The sequence below is a fragment of the Patagioenas fasciata genome (genome assembly GCF_037038585.1).
Source record: "Patagioenas fasciata isolate bPatFas1 chromosome 6 unlocalized genomic scaffold, bPatFas1.hap1 SUPER_6_unloc_2, whole genome shotgun sequence".
Lineage (NCBI taxonomy): Eukaryota > Metazoa > Chordata > Aves > Columbiformes > Columbidae > Patagioenas > Patagioenas fasciata.
In genome coordinates this window covers 3,338,598-3,355,782 of record NW_027288504.1, presented here as the reverse complement: position 1 = coordinate 3,355,782, position 17,185 = coordinate 3,338,598, and the positions used below count along the sequence as shown (strand labels likewise).

Here is a 17,185-nt window from a genome sequence, read left to right as displayed (position 1 = left end):
CCGTCGGGACCCCTGTTGTCCCCAGAGCCCATTGTGACATCCTGGAAACCCCCTTTGTGCCCAGGGCCCATTGTGACCTCCCAGGACCCCACTTTGTCCCCAGGGCCCATTGTGACATCCTCGGGACGCCCCTGGTCCCCAGAGCCTGTTGTGACATCCTGGGGAGCCCCCTCTGTCCCCAGGGCCCATTGTGACACCGTGGGGACCCCCTTTGTCCCCAGGGCCCGTTGTGACACCATGGGGACCCCTTTTGTCACTGTGGCCCAATGTGACATCCCAGGAACCCACTTTGTACCCAAGGCCCATTGTGACACCGTGGGGACCCCCCTTGTCCCCAGAGCCCATTGTGACATCCTGGGGACCCCCTTTGTCTCCAGGGCCCACCATGGCACCGTGGGGACCCCCCTTGTCCCCAGAGCCCATTGTAACACTATGGGGACCCCCCCTTGTCCCCAGAGCCCATTGTGACATCCTGGGGACCCCCTTGTTCCCCAGGGCCCACTGTGATGTCCCAGGACCCCCCCTTGTCCCCAGAGCCCATTGTGACATCCTGGGGACGCCGTTTTTCCCCAGGACCCATTGTGGCACCATTGGGACCCCCTTTGTCACTGGGGCCCATTGTGACATTCAGGGGACAGGCTTTGTCCCAAGGGCCCATTGTGACTTCCGGGGGACCCCCTTTGTCACCAGGGCCCATTGTGACATCCCAGGACCCCCCTTTGTCCCCAGGGCCCATTGTGACGTCCCCGGACCTCCCATTGTCCCCAGAGCCCATTGTGACATCTTGGGGACCCCCTTTGTCCCCAGGGCCCATTGTGACATTCAGGGGACAGGCTTTGTCCCAAGGGCCCATTGTGACACCGTTGGAATCCCCGTTGTCCCCAGAGCCCATTGTGACATCCTGGGAACCCCCTTTGTGCCCAGGGCCCATTGTGACATTTCAGGACCCCACTTTGTCCCCAGGGCCCATTGTGACATCCTGGAGACGCCCTTTGTCCCCAGAGCCCGTTGTGACATCTAAGGACCCCCCAATTGTGCCCAGGGCTCATTGTGACATCCCAGGACCCCCCATTGTCCCCAGGGCCAATTGTGACGTCCCAGGCCCCCCCTTTGTCCCCAGGGTCCATTGTGAGATCCTGGGGACCCCCTTGTCCCCAGGGCCCATTGTGACATCCTGGGGACCCCGTTTGTCACTAGGGTCCATTGTGGCACCATGGGGATGCCCTTTGTCCCCAGGACCCATTGTGACATCCTGGGCACCCCCTTTGTCCCCAGGACCTATTGTGACAGGGTGGGGACTCCCTTTGTCCCTAGGGCCCATTGTGACATCCTGGGGACCTCGTTTGTCCCCAGGGTCCATTGTGGCATCATGGGGACCCCCTTTGTCCCCAGGGCCCATTGTGACATCACAGGACCCCCTTTGTCCCCAGGACCCATTGTGACATCCTGGGCACCCCCTTTGTCCCCAGGGCCTATTGTGACAGTGTGGGGACTCCTTTTGTCCCTAGGGCCCATTGTGAAATCCTGGGGACCCCCTTTGTCCCCAGGGCCCATTGTGAAATCCTGGGGACCCCTCTTTGTCCCCAGGGCCTATTGTGACATCCTGGGGAACCCCCTTTGTCCCCAAGGCCCATTGTGATAGGGTGGGGAACCCCTTTGTCTCCAGGGCCCATTGTGCCATCCTGGGGACCCCACTTTGTTCCCAGGAGCCATTGTGATGTCCACAATGGCCCCGTTGTCCCAAGGGGTCATTGTGACATCCTGGGGACCTCCTTTGTCCCCAGGGCCATTGTGACGTCCCAGGACCCTCCATTTTTCCAAGAGCCCATTGTGACATCCTGGCGACCCCGCTTTTTCCTCAGGGCCCATTGTGGCACCATGGGGAGCCCCTCTGTCTCCAGGGCCCATTGTGACATTTAGGGGACTCCTCTTTGTCCCCAGGGCCCATTGTGACATCCCAGGATCCCCCAATTGTCCCTAGGGCCCATTGTGACATCCTCGGGACCCCCCTTTGTCCCCAGGGCCCATTGTGACACCGTGGGTACCCTGCTTGTCCCCAGGGCTCATTGTGACATCCTGGGGACCCCCCGTTGTCCCAGGTCCCATTGTGACATCCCAGGACCCCCCTTTGTCCCCAGGGCCCATTGTGACTTCCTGGGGACCCCCTTTGTCCCCAGGGCCCATTTTGGTACCATAGGGACACCCTTTGTCACTGGGGCCCATTCTGACATCCCAGGACACCCCTTGTCTCCAGGGCCCATTGTGATATTCAGGGAACTGCTATTTGTCCCCAGGGTCCATTGTGACATCCCAGGACACCCCCTTGTCCCCAGGGCCCTTTGTGACATTCAGGGGACCCCTCTTTGTCCCCAGGGCCCGTTGTTGCATCCTGGGGTCCCCCCTTGTCCCCAGGGCCCATTTTGACATCCAGGAGAGCCCTCTTTGTCCCCAGGGCCTGTTGTGACATCCTGGGGACCCCCTTTGTCACTGGGGCCCATTTTGACATCCCAGGACCCCCCTTTGTCTGCAGGTCCCATTGTGACATTCAGGGGACCCCACTTTGTCCCCAGGGCCCACTGTGACGTCCTAGGACCTCCCTTTGTCCCCAGGGCCCATTGTGACACCGTGGGGACCCCCTGTTTTCCCCAGGGCCCATTGTGACATCTGGTGGACCCCCTTGTCCCCAGGGCCCATCGTGGAACCGTGGGGACCCTCCTTGTCACTAGGGCCCATTATGACACCATGGGGACCACCCTTTTCTCCCCAGTGCCCATTGTGACATCCTGGGGACCCCACTTGTCCCCAGAGCCCATTATCACATCCTGGGGACCCCTGTGTCCCCAGGGTTCATTGTGACGTCAGGACCCCCCATTGTCCCCAGGGTGCATTGTGACACTGTGGGGACCCCCTCTGTCCCCAGAGCCCATTGTGACATCCTGGGGACCCCTCTTTGTCCCCAGGGCCCATTGTGACATCCTGGGGAGCTCCGTATGTCACCAGGGCCCATTTTGACACCGTGGGGAACCCTGTTGTCCTCAGGGCCCATTGTGACATCCCAGGACCCCTAATTGTCCCCAGGGCCCATTGTGACACCATGGGGAACCCTCTTGTCACTGCGGACGCATTGTGATACAATGGGGACCCCACCTTTGTCTCAAGTGCCCATTGTGACATCCTGGGGACCCCCTTTATCCCCAGGACCCATTGTGACGTCCCAGGACCCCGTTTGTCCCCAGGGCCCATTGTTACAGGGTGGGACCCCCCTTGTCCCCAGGGCCCATTGTGGCACCATGGGGACCCTCTTTGTCACTGGGGCCCATTGTGACATCCCAGGACCCCACTTTGTCTTAGAAGGTCACTAATCGGACTACTGGTACATCCTGACTCTGCTTTCTCAATAAACATTGAAGAACACCTGGGGTTTGTTTGCTCCAAGGGAAAACTTCCCTCCCACGGTTCCTGGTTCCCGGTCCTGTTTCCCGGTCCGATTTGGCTTCGCTATCAGAACAGCTGCTGCCTCCACAGCCGCGCTCAAAGTCCCCGTTGTGACACCGGGATGGCGGGAGAAGGGGGGTGGCGGGGGCGGCAGCGGCGGCGATTGGGGCGGGGCAGTCGGGGCTGGGCGGACAAGCGGCGGCTGCTGCGGCTCCTCAGGCAGCGACAGCAGCAGCGATCGGGGGGACGTGGGGGGCGGACAAGCGGCGGCTCCTCCGGCCGCGGCCAGGACGTGGCTTCGCCGGCACCGGGGCCCGAGACCGCGCGCTGTGGGGCTGCGGGGCGGGTGTGGGGCCGGGGGGCTCCGGGGGTCCGAATAGTGACCTTCTAAGACAAAGTGGGGTCCTGGGATGTCACAATGGGCCCCAGTGACAAAGAGGGTCCCCATGGTGCCACAATGGGCCCTGGGAACAAAGAGGGGTCCCCTGAATGTCACAATGGTCCCTGGGGACAAGGGGGGTCCCACCCTGTAGTAATGGGCCCTGGGGACAAACTGGGGTCCTGGGATGTCACAATGGGCCCTGGGGACAAACGGGGTGCCCAGGATGTCACATTAGGCCCTGGGGGAAAGAGGGGTCCCCAGGATGTCACAATGGCCTCTGGGGACTATGAGGGGTCCTGGGACGTCACAATGGGTCCTGGGGATAAAGGAGGTCCCCAGGATGCCACAATAGACCCTGGGGACAAGGGGGGTCTCCAGGATGTCACAATGGGCACCTGAGACAAAGGGGGGGTCCCCATTGTGTCACAATGCATCCCCAGTGACAAGGGGGTTCCCCATGGTGTCACAATGGGCCTTGGGGACAATTGGGGGTCCTGGGATGTCACTATGGGCCCTGGGGACAAAGGGAGGTTGCCAGGATGTCACAATGGGCCCTGGGGACAATGAGGGGTTCTGGGACGGCACAATGGGCCCTGGGCACAACTGGGGGGTCCTTAGATGGGGGGTCCTTATGTGGGGGGTGATGGTTAAAGTATAAGTATGGAGAAGCTTGGCAGATTGATTATATTACACTTCCACAAACACGCCAAGGTAAGCGTTATGTACTTACAATGGTGGAAGCAACCACTGGATGGTTGGAAACATCTGCCGTACCTCATGCTACAGCCCGAAATACCATCTTGGGCCTTGAGAAGCAAGTCCTTTGGCGGCACGGTACGCCAGAAAGAATTGAATCAGACTATGGTACTCATTTCAAAACCAGTATTATAGACAATTGGGCCAAAGAACATGGTATTGAGTGGGTGTATCATATTCCATATCATGCACCAGCCTCTGGGAAAATTGAAAGGTGCAATGGTTTGTTAAAAACTACACTAAAGGCACTTGGTGGCGGAACCTTTAAAAACTGGGATTCACATTTAGCAAAAGCCACTTGGTTGGGCAACACTAGGGGATCAACCAATCAAGCCGGGCCTGCCCAATCAGAAATTCTATGGACTGTAGAAGGAGATAAAGTCCCTGTAGTACACATGAAAAATATGTTAGGAAAGGCAGTCTGGGTTCCTCCTGCATCGGGCACAGGCAAAGCCCATTCGTGGGATTGTTTTTGCCCAGGGACCTGGCAGCACCTGGTGGGTGATGCTTAAGGATGGAGAAGTTCGGTGTGTACCTCAAGGGGATTTGATTTTAGGTGAAAATATGCAATGCTGAACTGTACGATGTGAATTGCCGCACTAACAATGTTTAATAAGTGTCTTTCAGATCAAGACAATGGTGATGAAACCAGCGCTGGCTTCTTCGAGTGGCGCCCGACACCTTCTTGGAAGTTGGTGTCCTTAACCCACCAACAGGGGTCATGAGATGCACTTGGACCATTTTCCCTGCCCTGGGAGACTGTGGTGACAAAATGAACTTAATGAACTTTTCAAAGGATGGTCCACTGATTAATTACTCCTGTGTATATATGTACATATGTATATATATATATATATATATATATAGTAGTGATTAATTAGATTGTATTGATAGATTGTATTGATAAGGTTTAAGTATTCAGTGAATGTCATATTATAAGGGGTGGAATGTCCTGGTTTTGTTAAAAACAAGTTTCTCTTTTAGTGAATTTGCCTGTCAGCTCAAGTCTTCATATCAGCTGCATTTTCCTGGAGAACCCAACACATGTTTTGGTTAAACCCAGCAAGGGAATGCAAACTTATTGATAAGCACGGATGGACATCTCGCGAGAGGGGCAACGAGAAACTGGTGATCGAGAGACTGACCAACGGTGTATAACATTCCATTCACGTGAATACTTCATATAAAAGTGGGAGATCACGAGGATCTCAGCCCTTTGCCCTTTTTCCCTTTTTTCCTCATGGCTGACATTAGGAGAGGACCTTGCTGGTCGTCCCTGCGAACTGAGGCCAGTGACAGACTGAATCCAGCTCCGGTTGGCTACAGAGCCTAATCCAGGACTTTGGGTGCTGGCTCTGCAGTTGCTGAGACTTACAAGATTGGTTTTGTATATTTTGTATTATTTTCTCTATTCTTATTAGTAGCATTAGTAAAACATCTTTAACTTTTCCAACTCTCTTCTCTCTGTCCTTCTTTCCCTCCTGATCGCCTGTCCTGAGTGGGAAGGGGGGAGAGGGAGGGGAAAAAGGGGGAAGTGGGGGGGAGAGGAGGTTAACAACACATCTGCCAGGGTTTGATTGTCACCCCACAATCCTAACCCTCGACAGATAATTGGCGCCCAACGTGGGGCAAGAGAAGGGGGTAAATTTGGAGATTTTTGGCTTTTCTACTGCTCTGACGTACCTTCCAATTTTCTTGGCACGGTGCCAACTCATAGAGTTGTGATACTCGCGCGTATGTTTGCTTTGGATATTATTTAGTGGTATTAAGGCAAAGTGAATTACATTGATTTAAAGATGTTATGGCAAAAGTTGTATCACAGTATCACAGTATGTTTGGGATTGGAAGGGACCTCAAAAGATCATCTAGTCCAATCCCCCTGCTGGAGCAGGAACGCCTAGGTGAGGTCGCACAGGAAGGTGTCCAGGCGGGTTTGAATGTCTCCAGGGAAGGAGACTCCACAACCTCCCTGGGCAGCCTGTTCCAGTGCTCTGTTACCCTCACTGAGAAGAAGTTCTTTCTCAAATTTAAGTGGAACCTCTTGTGTTCCAGCTTGATCCCATTGCCCCTTGTCCTATCATTGTTTGCCACTGAGAAGAGCCTGACTCCGTCCTCGTGGCACTCACCCTTTATATATTTATAAACATTAATAAGGTCACCCCTCAGTCTCCTCTTCTCCAAACTAAAGAGCCCCAGCTCCCTCAGCCTTTCTTCATAAGGGAGATGCTCCACTCCCTTAATCATCTTTGTTGCCCTACGCTGGACCCTCTCCAGCAGTTCCCTGTCCTTCTTGAACTGAGGGGCCCAGAACTGGACACAATATTCCAGATGGGGTCTCACCAGGGCGGAGTAGAGGGGAAGGAGGACCTCTCTTGATCTACTGACCACCCCCCTTGTAATACACCCAAGGATGCCATTGGCCTTCCTGGCCACAAGGGCCCAGTGCTGGCTCATGGTCACCCTGTTGTCCACCAGGACCCCCAGGTCCCTTTCCCCTACACTGCTCTCTAATAGGTCATGCCCCAACCTATACTGGAACTTGGGATTGTTCCTGCCCAGATGCAGGACTCTACACTTCCCCTTGTTAAATTCCATCAGGTTATCCCCCGCCCAACTCTCCAGCCTGTCCAGGTCCTGCTGGATGGCAGCACAGCCTTCTGGCGTGTCAGCCACTCCTCCCAGCTTAGTGTCATCAGTAAACTTGCTGATAGTACACTCAATTCCCTCGTCTAAATCATTAATGAATATATTGAATAATATTGGCCCCAGTACTGACCACTGAGGCACTCCACTAGATACTGGCCTCCAACTGGACTCCGCACCATTGACCACCACTCTCTGGCTTCTCTCTTTAAGCCAGTTTGCAACCCACCTCACTACTCTATTGTCGAGACCACACCTCCTCAATTTAGCTGTGAGGATGCTGTGAGGGACTGTGTCAAAGGCTTTACTGAAGTCAAGGTAGACCAGATCCACCGCTCTGCCATCATCCATCCACCTTGGTACATTCTCATAAAAGGCTATGAGGTTGGTCAAGCATGACTTACCCTTGGTAAAGCCATGCTGACTGCCCCTAATGACCCTCTTATCCCTGATGTGCCTTGAGATGACACCAAGGATAAGCTGTTCCATTACTTTCCCAGGGATGGAGGTGAGGCTGACCGGTCTATAATTACCCGGGTCCTCCTTCTTGCCCTTTTTGAAGACTGCAGTGACATTTGCTTTCCTCCAATCCTCGGGCACCTCTCCCGTTTCCCAAGACTTGGCAAAAATGATGGATAGCGGTCCAGCAATGACTTCAGCCAGCTCCCTCAGCACCCGCGGATGCATCCCATCTGGACCCATGGATTTATGGACGTCCAGACTATTTAATTGCTCCCTAATCCAGTCCTCATCGACTAAAGCAAACTCCTCCATTAACCTGGCTTCATCCGGGGTCTCAGGGGTACAGGGTTCCCCAGGACAGCCTCCAGCAGAGTAGACAGAGACAAAGGCGGCATTCAGCAATTCTGCCTTCTCTGTGTCTTCTGCCACCAGGGCACCCACCTCATTCATCAGTGGGCCTACATTGCCTCTGGTATTAGTTTTATCTGCTATGTATTTGAAAAAGTTCTTCTTGCTGTCCTTGACCCCTCTCGCCAGCTGTAATTCTAAGGAGGCCTTGGCTACCCTAGCTGCCTTCCTGCATCCTCTAACAGCAGCCTTATATTCCTCCCAAGTGGCCAGTCCCTGCTTCCATGACCTGTAAACTCGCCTCTTCTGCTTGAGCATACCCAACAGATCCCTATTCAACCACGCAGGCCTTCTGGCTCCCTTCCTCGACTTCCTGCGTGTGGGGATGCTCTGATCCTGAGCATGGAAGAAGCAATCTCTGAATGCAATCCAGCTCTCTTGGGCCCCTTTTCCTTCAAGCAGTCTTGCCCATGGGATTTCCCCCAGCAATTGCTTGAAAAGGCCGAAATTAGCCCTGCCGAAGTCCAGGGTTGCAATTCTACTTGCTATTCTGTTCCTGCCACACGAGATGCTGAACTCCACCATCTCGTGGTCACTGCAACCCAGGCAGCCCTCGACCTTTACTGCTTCGACCAGACCCTCTTTGTTAGTGAGGATGAGATCCAGCAGTGCACCTCTCCTGGTGGGCTCCTCCACCATCTGCATGAGGAAGTTATCATCAATGCGCTGGAGGAACCTCCTGGACTGTGGCTGGCTGGCTGAATGGTCCTTCCAGCAAACATCAGGGAAGTTAAAATCCCCCACAACAACCAGGGCCTGTGACTGTGAGGCCACTCTCAGCTGCGCATAGAAAGCCTCATCAACTTCCTCAGCCTGATCTGGTGGCCTGTAATAGACACCTACAACAGTATCACCCCTGCCAGCCTGTCCCTTGATCCTGACCCATACACTCTCGACTCGTTCCTCATCCGCTCCTGGGCAGAATTTAGTACATTGCAGTTGCTCTCTCACATAGAGAGCAGCTCCACCACCACTCCTGGTTGACCTGTGTTTCCTGCTGGCAGAATGTCTCACAGCCCCCACTGAGGAGGGCAGGGGGTTGGGAGATGGGAGCACGTTTCCATTTCCAGATCCCAGGACAGAGCCCAAACCATCCTGCCCTTGAAATCTGGCATCCAATTCCTTGAGCTGCACAGCTGGTGGGCTTCTGTGGACAATCATGTTAAAAAGCATCCTTCAAGTGTTTGTGTAATACGTCTAGGAATGTCAGTTTTTAAAGAAAAATAAAAGTTTAACAGGCTAATATTAAAATATCTGTAAAATAGTACTCTGTATCCGTGATAGCCCCTCTGGCAATGACAATTAAATAGATATTTGCACTATAAGGCATGATACCCCACCCACAAGCACACATCTAAGTGGTTCAGATGAAGGGTGGGCTGGCAAACGTCACCCTTTGTGTCCCCAGGTGCAGGGACACTGCTCATGTGCCTCTGCAGAGAGTGGCAGGAGCTGGATCCCCTTCTCGGGACAGACTCCTTCCAGGAGAGACACAGACACAGGGGTAACTCATCAGGTCTTTACTGCATTTCACTTGGCATCAGTTTTGACACATTGGGTGCTGTCCTGTGACTGCCCTTTCTGCACAAATGATCATACAAAGACAACCATTTAGTAAGACATGGTCATAAAGGGGCTGTTATGGACAAGAAAGCTCACCATAAACTCTGGAGAGAGCGAGGAAGTTTATAATAAGCACCAGGAAGAACCAAGAAGCTCAAGGCCTCTTCTGAAGAGCGGGAGGCCCTGAGCAGCCGTGATTGGCCATGTGTAGGTGTGGGAGAGGGTCAGGGCATGTCAGGGAGAAGCAATGAGATGGCTGTTGGCTTTTGTGAACCCTTCCAGCCATGTCTGAGCCCAGAAATGGAAAGCAGTTGATGTCTGCAGGTGGAGGAGGAACAGGAGGAAGAATTTCCTGGGAATATGGAAGGAAGAAAGGCCTCTCTTGGGCTAATCGTGTATGGCAGTGTAATTTCCATCCTGTGGGCATGGCTGTGCCTGGGAGATGGGGAATGGCTGCTGCTGGGGTGTTTGTGCTCAGTCATGGCCCATGAGCTGACCCTGCTCTGCTCCTCTCTTACACTGCCCACACTTGGATGGTCCTCAGGAATCATCCATGAGCCTGGTGGATCCATGAACCTCCTGGAGTGATGGGTATGGATCCAAATAGAGGATTCAAGCAAGTTTGGGACTGGGACATTGAGGTGATTGGTGACCATTGCCAGGTGTATGAAAGAAGCTGGGTGAGTTGTGAAGAACTCACAGGCATTTGCAGCTCCACAGAAAACCAGAGCCTTGCAGTTAAAGCGACAGCACTTGACATAAAACCCACCCCCAAAGCATGAAACACTCACAGTGACCACAGGAGAAGCCTTGTAAAACATTTGAGAAAAATCTACCAGGTCCCAGAGGTCAGGGCTCACCCATTGTGATGATGAACAAGCATCAAGGGCTCACATGGCATCAGAGCCACCCCCCCATGGCCCTCACCACCTTTAACCAGTGTCTCCAAGTCTTTCCTTCACCGGCCCTCACGGACAGGGACCTGCACTGGCTGTTTCCTTCACAGCTGTGTCAGTGATGGCCCTTCATGGGGTCCCACACACCCTCAGAAACTTGGGGTTTGCTTCTGCCTTTCACTTCATTAGAGGTTTGTTCGTTGTTTCAGCATCTGCAGTTCAGGATCATGGCAGCAGAGGGCTCATTAACATCTGAAATGCTCTTACAAGGCAAGGCTCTGTGCATCTTTTTCCTAAAGGCTTCAAGTCTGTTGTTGATGATTAGGGAGATTTCAGAAATAGTAAAACAGAGGGCATTTCCATAATAAATAGCAATAAAGCTAAATTTCTTCTATTTCCTTCCATGCTCAGTTTTCATTTTCTGTAATGGTGTCTGAGTATCTGAGTTGCCTCAGGTCACCCTGACTTGAGCCCCATCCATTGCTGGGTTTTCTCCAGACTCCTGAGTTTCTGAATGAACTCCCAGGAGACATTACTGGTGAAGATGGGGGCAAAGAAGCTATGAAGAACCTCAGTCCTGTCTGATTGTACTCTTACAAAGTTGAGCAGGAGGCCCACGTCTCTTATTTTAAGGAAACTGTGTAAGCTCGTCTTGCTGCCTTCATTCTCCCCTGCAGCTATGAAGTTCAGATCAGCTTTGGCATCATCTTTACATCGATGGACAAGGTTTCTGAATTCCTCCTCTGCAGCTTCCCCTGCTTCCACCTCCTGTGTGCTGCCTTTTTGTCCTGGAGCTCCATCAGTTCAGATGAGCAGCTTCACAAGATAAATACTTCTTTTCATGGGTTCTCAAAGAAATCATTCTTGTGCTTGGAGCAGCCTGTCCTGTAAGGCTGCTCTGGTTTCCTGAGTTTCTTCACCTTTCAGGCCTGCTTCCATGTAACCACCTCATCTGCCATCCCCCAGTACGTCAAAGTCTTCTCCTCTGGAGCCCACCAGCCTGAGCTCTGCTGCTGGCCTTCCTCCCTCCCCTCTGGTGACTGGGACCCCACTGTTTCCTGGTCACAACAGCCAAGGTGGACACTGACGTTCACATCCCTCACCAGCTCTTCCTTCTTGATCAGGAATAGATCCAGGTGAACATCACCCCTATTGGCCCACCAGGCAGACATGTTAAGAAGTCGGTCTAAGATCACCTCCTGGCCAGTGAGTGTCAGGGTAATTACAGTTCTCCATAGGAACCTGCTCATTGACTGGAGACATCCTAAGGTTGCTGACAGAAGATGTTTTCCATTTCTTCTCCACGGTCAAGTAATTTGTAACATCCAACTGGATGTACACGGCTAAGTCTTGGAACTGGGGGTGAGAGTGGCTGGGCACCTCACCTCACTGACTCCTGAGTCACCCATGTCAGGAAGACGTTGTCAATGAGCTCCAAAACCCTCCTTGTCCCCAGCCAGGAACCTGGGAGCTGTGGGACCATAGTCCTGCCCTTGGCCTTGCACAGCCCCACATCACACTGTCCAGGAAGGGCCATGGGCAACATGGGAGGGACAGGATCTGCCTTCCCAGGGCTGGGGGTCAGGGCTTGACCTTTGGTTAATGAAACACATCCAGGTTTACTCAGCATCAGAGAGACCTTTACTTTGCTTTTCCTGAACTGTCATCACTGCCTCCGGTTTTCTACTCTAACCAGATCCTGGAGACCGTTGCTCAGTAGTGTCCCTCAGTGAGACCCATTAACAATACCAGAAACTATGGAGTTTGAATCTGACTTTGATTTCTTGAGAAGTTTCTTCTTCTTCCCCTCAAGGTCTGATGTTCATGGACTCTACACCAAACCCACCAGAGGGGTCATTAAACTGCCTTGGGCTGCTCCTGTGCTGCTGAGCTGGGCTGGGCTCCTGGGACAGAGGGAGCTCCTGGCAAGCGGCAGCGCTGCAGAGAGACAGCTCTGCCCAGGAGCAGCTCCTCTGCACAGCGCAGCAGGGCTGAGGGCTCTGCATGGGGATCTCAGGGAGACGAGCAAGGCAGAGAGAGATGAAAGGTGGTCAGGATTGGGAGGATGACTGAGAGCTCACTGGAGGAGAAACCTTTGCAGCCCTTGCCATGGTAAGTCTCTGGGTGCAGGGCAATGCAGCTGTAGCTCCTGGAGGCATCTCCTAAAACTGGCACAGGCACAGCTGGTGGGATCTGTAAGGAGGGGATCTTGTCAGGCAATGTTGAATAGCTCTGAAGCCAGGTGACCACCCAGGGGTGCCCAGAGCTGTCCTGAAGAGCATGGTCCCTGCCCAGGAGGGATCCTTACAGAGCTCTGGGGAGAAGCGGTGGGGGGAAGGAGTGACCCCTATCACAGCAGGAAAGGTGCTTCTGCTGTGGAGAGGTTGCTGCGTGGCTCAGAGCTGCTCACAGCTCCAGATCACATGCAGGATTTTTCCAAGGGGATGCCCCAAGGACAAGATCAATGCAAGGATTACCAGACACATAAGGAGCTTTCCTGAGCCTGTCTTTTGAGTTTTCTCTCCCAAGGGGTGGGTGGGTGCAGGACAGGATAAATTCAAAACGAGCTCTCCTGCTTAAACAAGTCACTGAGACTCCTGAACTGCAACTCTGAGTGATCAGTACATCTACCAGAAGGCTCATAACATCCCTTCACCACCCCTCTGCCTGTGGACAGCACCTGCATCACCTTTGCTGGACCCATCAGCCTTAGTCTGACCTGTCCTGTTTTCCAGCCTGCAAACAGGAAGATGCCCCCAGGCAGTGCCCTGTGAACAGGCAGGATCTGTAGGGCCAGGGGGAGGGCACAGAGGGTGGGATGGGGTCTGTGAGCACTGACAGGGAAGAGACATGGACAGGGAAACACCTCCCAGGGGGAGAATCTCCAGGCAGCAGGGAAATGATCAGAAATGAGAGGAAACTAAACTCGGAATTGTTATGGGAGGGAGCACAGAGAAAAGTCCCTGTGATCCCCTGCAGTGCAGATCCCTCCTGTGAGCAGCCCCCTGGCCTCCTGTCCCACCCAGCAAAGCCTCTGCCCTCAGGGCCGGGGGCTCCAAGGCATGAAGCAGCTCCTGTGCAGCCAGAGCTCCAGTTCCTCTGCAGAGCACAGGGGCTGAGAGCAGCTGCCCGGCAATGTTGGTGTCTGGGAGGTGGCTGCACAGCTGGGGAAGGGTGACGCTGTCTGAGTGCCCGGCTGCCTCTGCCCTGGCCTCTCTCACACCCACCCTCACCATCTCTGTTCCTTATCATTGGGAAAGTAAGTCTTGATGGCCCTTCTGTGTTAGCAGAACCAGGACAGTCCCCACTGCAGAGCTGGGCTGATTTATCGAGAACCCATGGGCAGAAGCCCTGCTCTTGGTTGCGCGTTTGGCCAGCACTAAGCAGGGCTCCAGCCACAGTGCTGGAGAAAGTTGTCCTAGAAAAAGAGTGTCTGTGTGTGACAGGGGAGGGTCTGTGGGAGTTGGTTTGATGTTTGTCAGAGAACTCTTCCCTGGCTTCTCACTGTGCTTTTTTCTCATGACAATGTGGCATACTCAGGAAAAGCAAATGTCCAACATCAGCTGCATCACCCAGTTCCTCCTCCTGGCATTCACAGACACACGGGAGCTGCAGCTCTTGCACTTCTGTCTCTTCCTGGGCATCTACCTGGCTGCCCTCCTGGGCAACGGCCTCATCATCACCACCATAGCCTGGGACCAGCACCTCCACACCCCCATGTACTTCTTCCTGCTCAGCCTCGCCCTCCTTGACCTGGGCTCCATGTCCACCTTTGTCCCCAAATCCATGGCCAACACCCTCTGGGACACCACAGCCATTTATTTTATGGGATGTGCTGCCCAACTGTTTTGCTTTGTCTTTTTCATTTCAGCAGAGTATTTTCTTCTCATCATCATGTCCTACGACCGCTACATTGCCATCTGCAAACCCCTGCACTACGGGACCCTCCTGGGCAGCAGAGCTTGTGTCCACATGGCAGCAGCTGCCTGGGCCACTGGGTTTCTCTATTCTCTGCTGCACACGGCCAATACATTTTCACTGCCACTGTGCAAGGGCAATGCCCTGGACCAGTTCTTCTGTGAAATCCCCCAGATCCTCAAGCTCTCCTGCTCACAATCCTACCTCAGGGAACTGGGGCTTATGGTGGTCAGTATCTGTTTAGCATTTGGCTGTTTTGTGTTCATCGTGGTGTCCTATGTGCAGATCTTCAGGGCTGTGCTGAGGATCCCCTCTGAGCAGGGACAGCACAAAGCCTTTTCCACCTGCCTCCCTCACCTGGCCGTGGTCTCCCTGTTTGTCAGCACTGGCATGTTTGCCTACCTGAAGCCCCCCTCCATCTCTTCCCCATCCTTGGACCTGGTGGTGTCTGTTCCGTACTTGCTGATACCTCCAACATTGAACCCCCTCATATACAGCATGAGGAACACGGAGCTCAAGGATGCCCTGAGGAAACTGATGGTGGATGCTTTTCAAAAAGAATAAGATACCCATCATCTTCTCTTTATCAGACAACAGTTTTAATGTAACTCATTAGTGGCCCAGACGTGTGTGTGTGTGTGTGTGTGTGTGTGTTGGTGGTGTTTATTCTTTAATCAGTCATGGTATTTTGTTCATCCCTTTTGTAATTCATTGCCTGATTTTCCTTTTAAACCAACTGGCTGTATAAACATGGAGCCATTATCTCTGTGTATTTAAACAAAATAAAGGTCTCTGCAGTGACGTTTTTCTCTGAAATTCTTCCTCCAAGGCCTATTTTGAGGGACAGTTCCTGTGCCTGGGTAGAGGGGAAAAGAGGCCAGCCTGGCAGCCCTGCCAGGGAGTCCCAGCTCTTGTTCTTCCAGAGCTGTTCTGGTTCCACTCCCACACTCTCCTTCTCATCCCTTGTGTTGGTGCAAGGCCTGAGTGCTCTGGCAGCTTGGTCCCCGTCCTGCTGTGTGTCACTGCTGTGAACGCAGGCAGGGACAGGCAATGGGCACTTGTGTCACAGAGGTGGCCTCACAATAGCCTTTCCAGATAGAAAGGTGATCTCCTATGGGTAGAGCATGATGGTTTAGGTCTTCTTCCAAAGATTCTCTAAAGAATATGCATATGAAAGTGGCCATGGATGCAAACCCCAGTGTACAGCTAAACAGTGTGTGCGTGCAGGGCTGTCACACAGCAGTGCCCTCTCACAGCCAGGCCTCCTGCCAGAGACCTGCAGGAGCAGCAGAGCAGGGGCTGCGCTGTGCCCCTGTGCACAGGACACCCCTCAGAAGGAGCCACAGGGCATCATCATGAACTGGCCCCTCACAACCACCATTTCCAGCCCTGCGCTCTCACTGAAAGAGGCTGTTCTTCCCTCCATGGATGGACACTCAATGAGTGTTTCAGCAGTCCATGTTTGCTTTGGACAGATGACATGTGAGTATGCACATCATGTACGTGAGGTGACATGAACGTGAGTGAGCACAAACACCATCAACTACTCCTTTCCATTCTGTGAAGGCCTGTGGAACACACGAGGTCTTGAGCTCACTTTATATTGGGAGGAACAACCTATGGGAAATCACCTGAATGCAGCACTGGGTTGTGCTTCCTTTGACTGAGGTCCCCGTGTCCATTCCTCATGATGCGGGACATCTCAGATGAGTCCAGAGCAGGTGACACAGCACAGGGGTGAGGTGTCTCCCATCCTTTGGGAGTGGCAACAGGAAGCCAGAAGGACACTGTGACTCCTGCCTCTGTGTGTAAAAGGGACAGACTCTGTCTCTGAGCATCCCTGGGTGCATAAGGAGCCCATGAAACCAGTGGACACCTTACAGAACCCAGATATTTATGTCAAAAGTGCCATAGAAACCAGAATGGTTCTTGGGTCCTTAGAAAACACAGACCTCAAACCCATCTTCAAGAAGAGTAGGAGTAGGAACTGGGAGAATAACAGGCTGGCCACCCTACCTCCCTCCCTGGGAAGGGGATGGGACACGTCCTTCTGCAATCATTCCCAGGAATGTGAAGGACAAGGAAGGGACTGCTGAACCCAAATGGACAGGGGAAAGAAAGGCATGTTGTGTACAGGGCGTTTGCAAGGCTCAGCCATGGTCTCCTTCTGGCCAGAGTGGTGCTGATGGGGCTCAGGAAGTGGATGCTGGATGGGAAGTTGGCTGAACCGTCAAGCCCAAATATCATCAGAGATGCAAAGTCCTCCGTGCAGCCAGTTACTGGTGTCATCTCTCAGTGACCAGCACTTGGGGAACACTGTTGAACACCTTTATTCTGCCCTCCTATGATGTAACAGAGTGAACTTTCAGTGCCTTTGAGGATGATGGAGTCCTTGAGCAACCTCACCTGGTTCACCCTGCCCTGAGCAGGAGAGTGAGACAAGATGAGTGAGACAAGATGAGTGAGACAAGGGTTCTCCGTAAACCTGAGTTATTCTGTGATTTGATAGAATTTTTGCCTTGGAGAGGTTGCTGGAGAGGGAATAGGTAGAATAATAATAATAAAAATAAATAAATAAATGAAAAATAAGGCTGTAGAGGAGATCTAGAAGGTGTTAACATAAAAACAGCAGTTCCAGTGAGGAGTGCTTTTCACTCACAGTGTTAGTGCGAAATATATTTGACAAATTTGAACAAGGTGAGGAAGCGAGATGGGTGTCTAC

General features: G+C 53.1%; 1 protein-coding gene across 1 annotated transcript; it reads left to right on the top strand.

Moving 5' to 3' along the window:
* Nucleotides 1-14,439: 14,439 nt before the first annotated feature.
* LOC139826600 (olfactory receptor 14J1-like) lies at nucleotides 14,440-15,027 on the top strand. The gene has a single exon (XM_071802919.1). It carries the CDS (start codon nucleotides 14,440-14,442, stop codon nucleotides 15,025-15,027), a length of 588 nt encoding a protein of 195 aa, XP_071659020.1.
* Nucleotides 15,028-17,185: the final 2,158 nt, after the last annotated feature.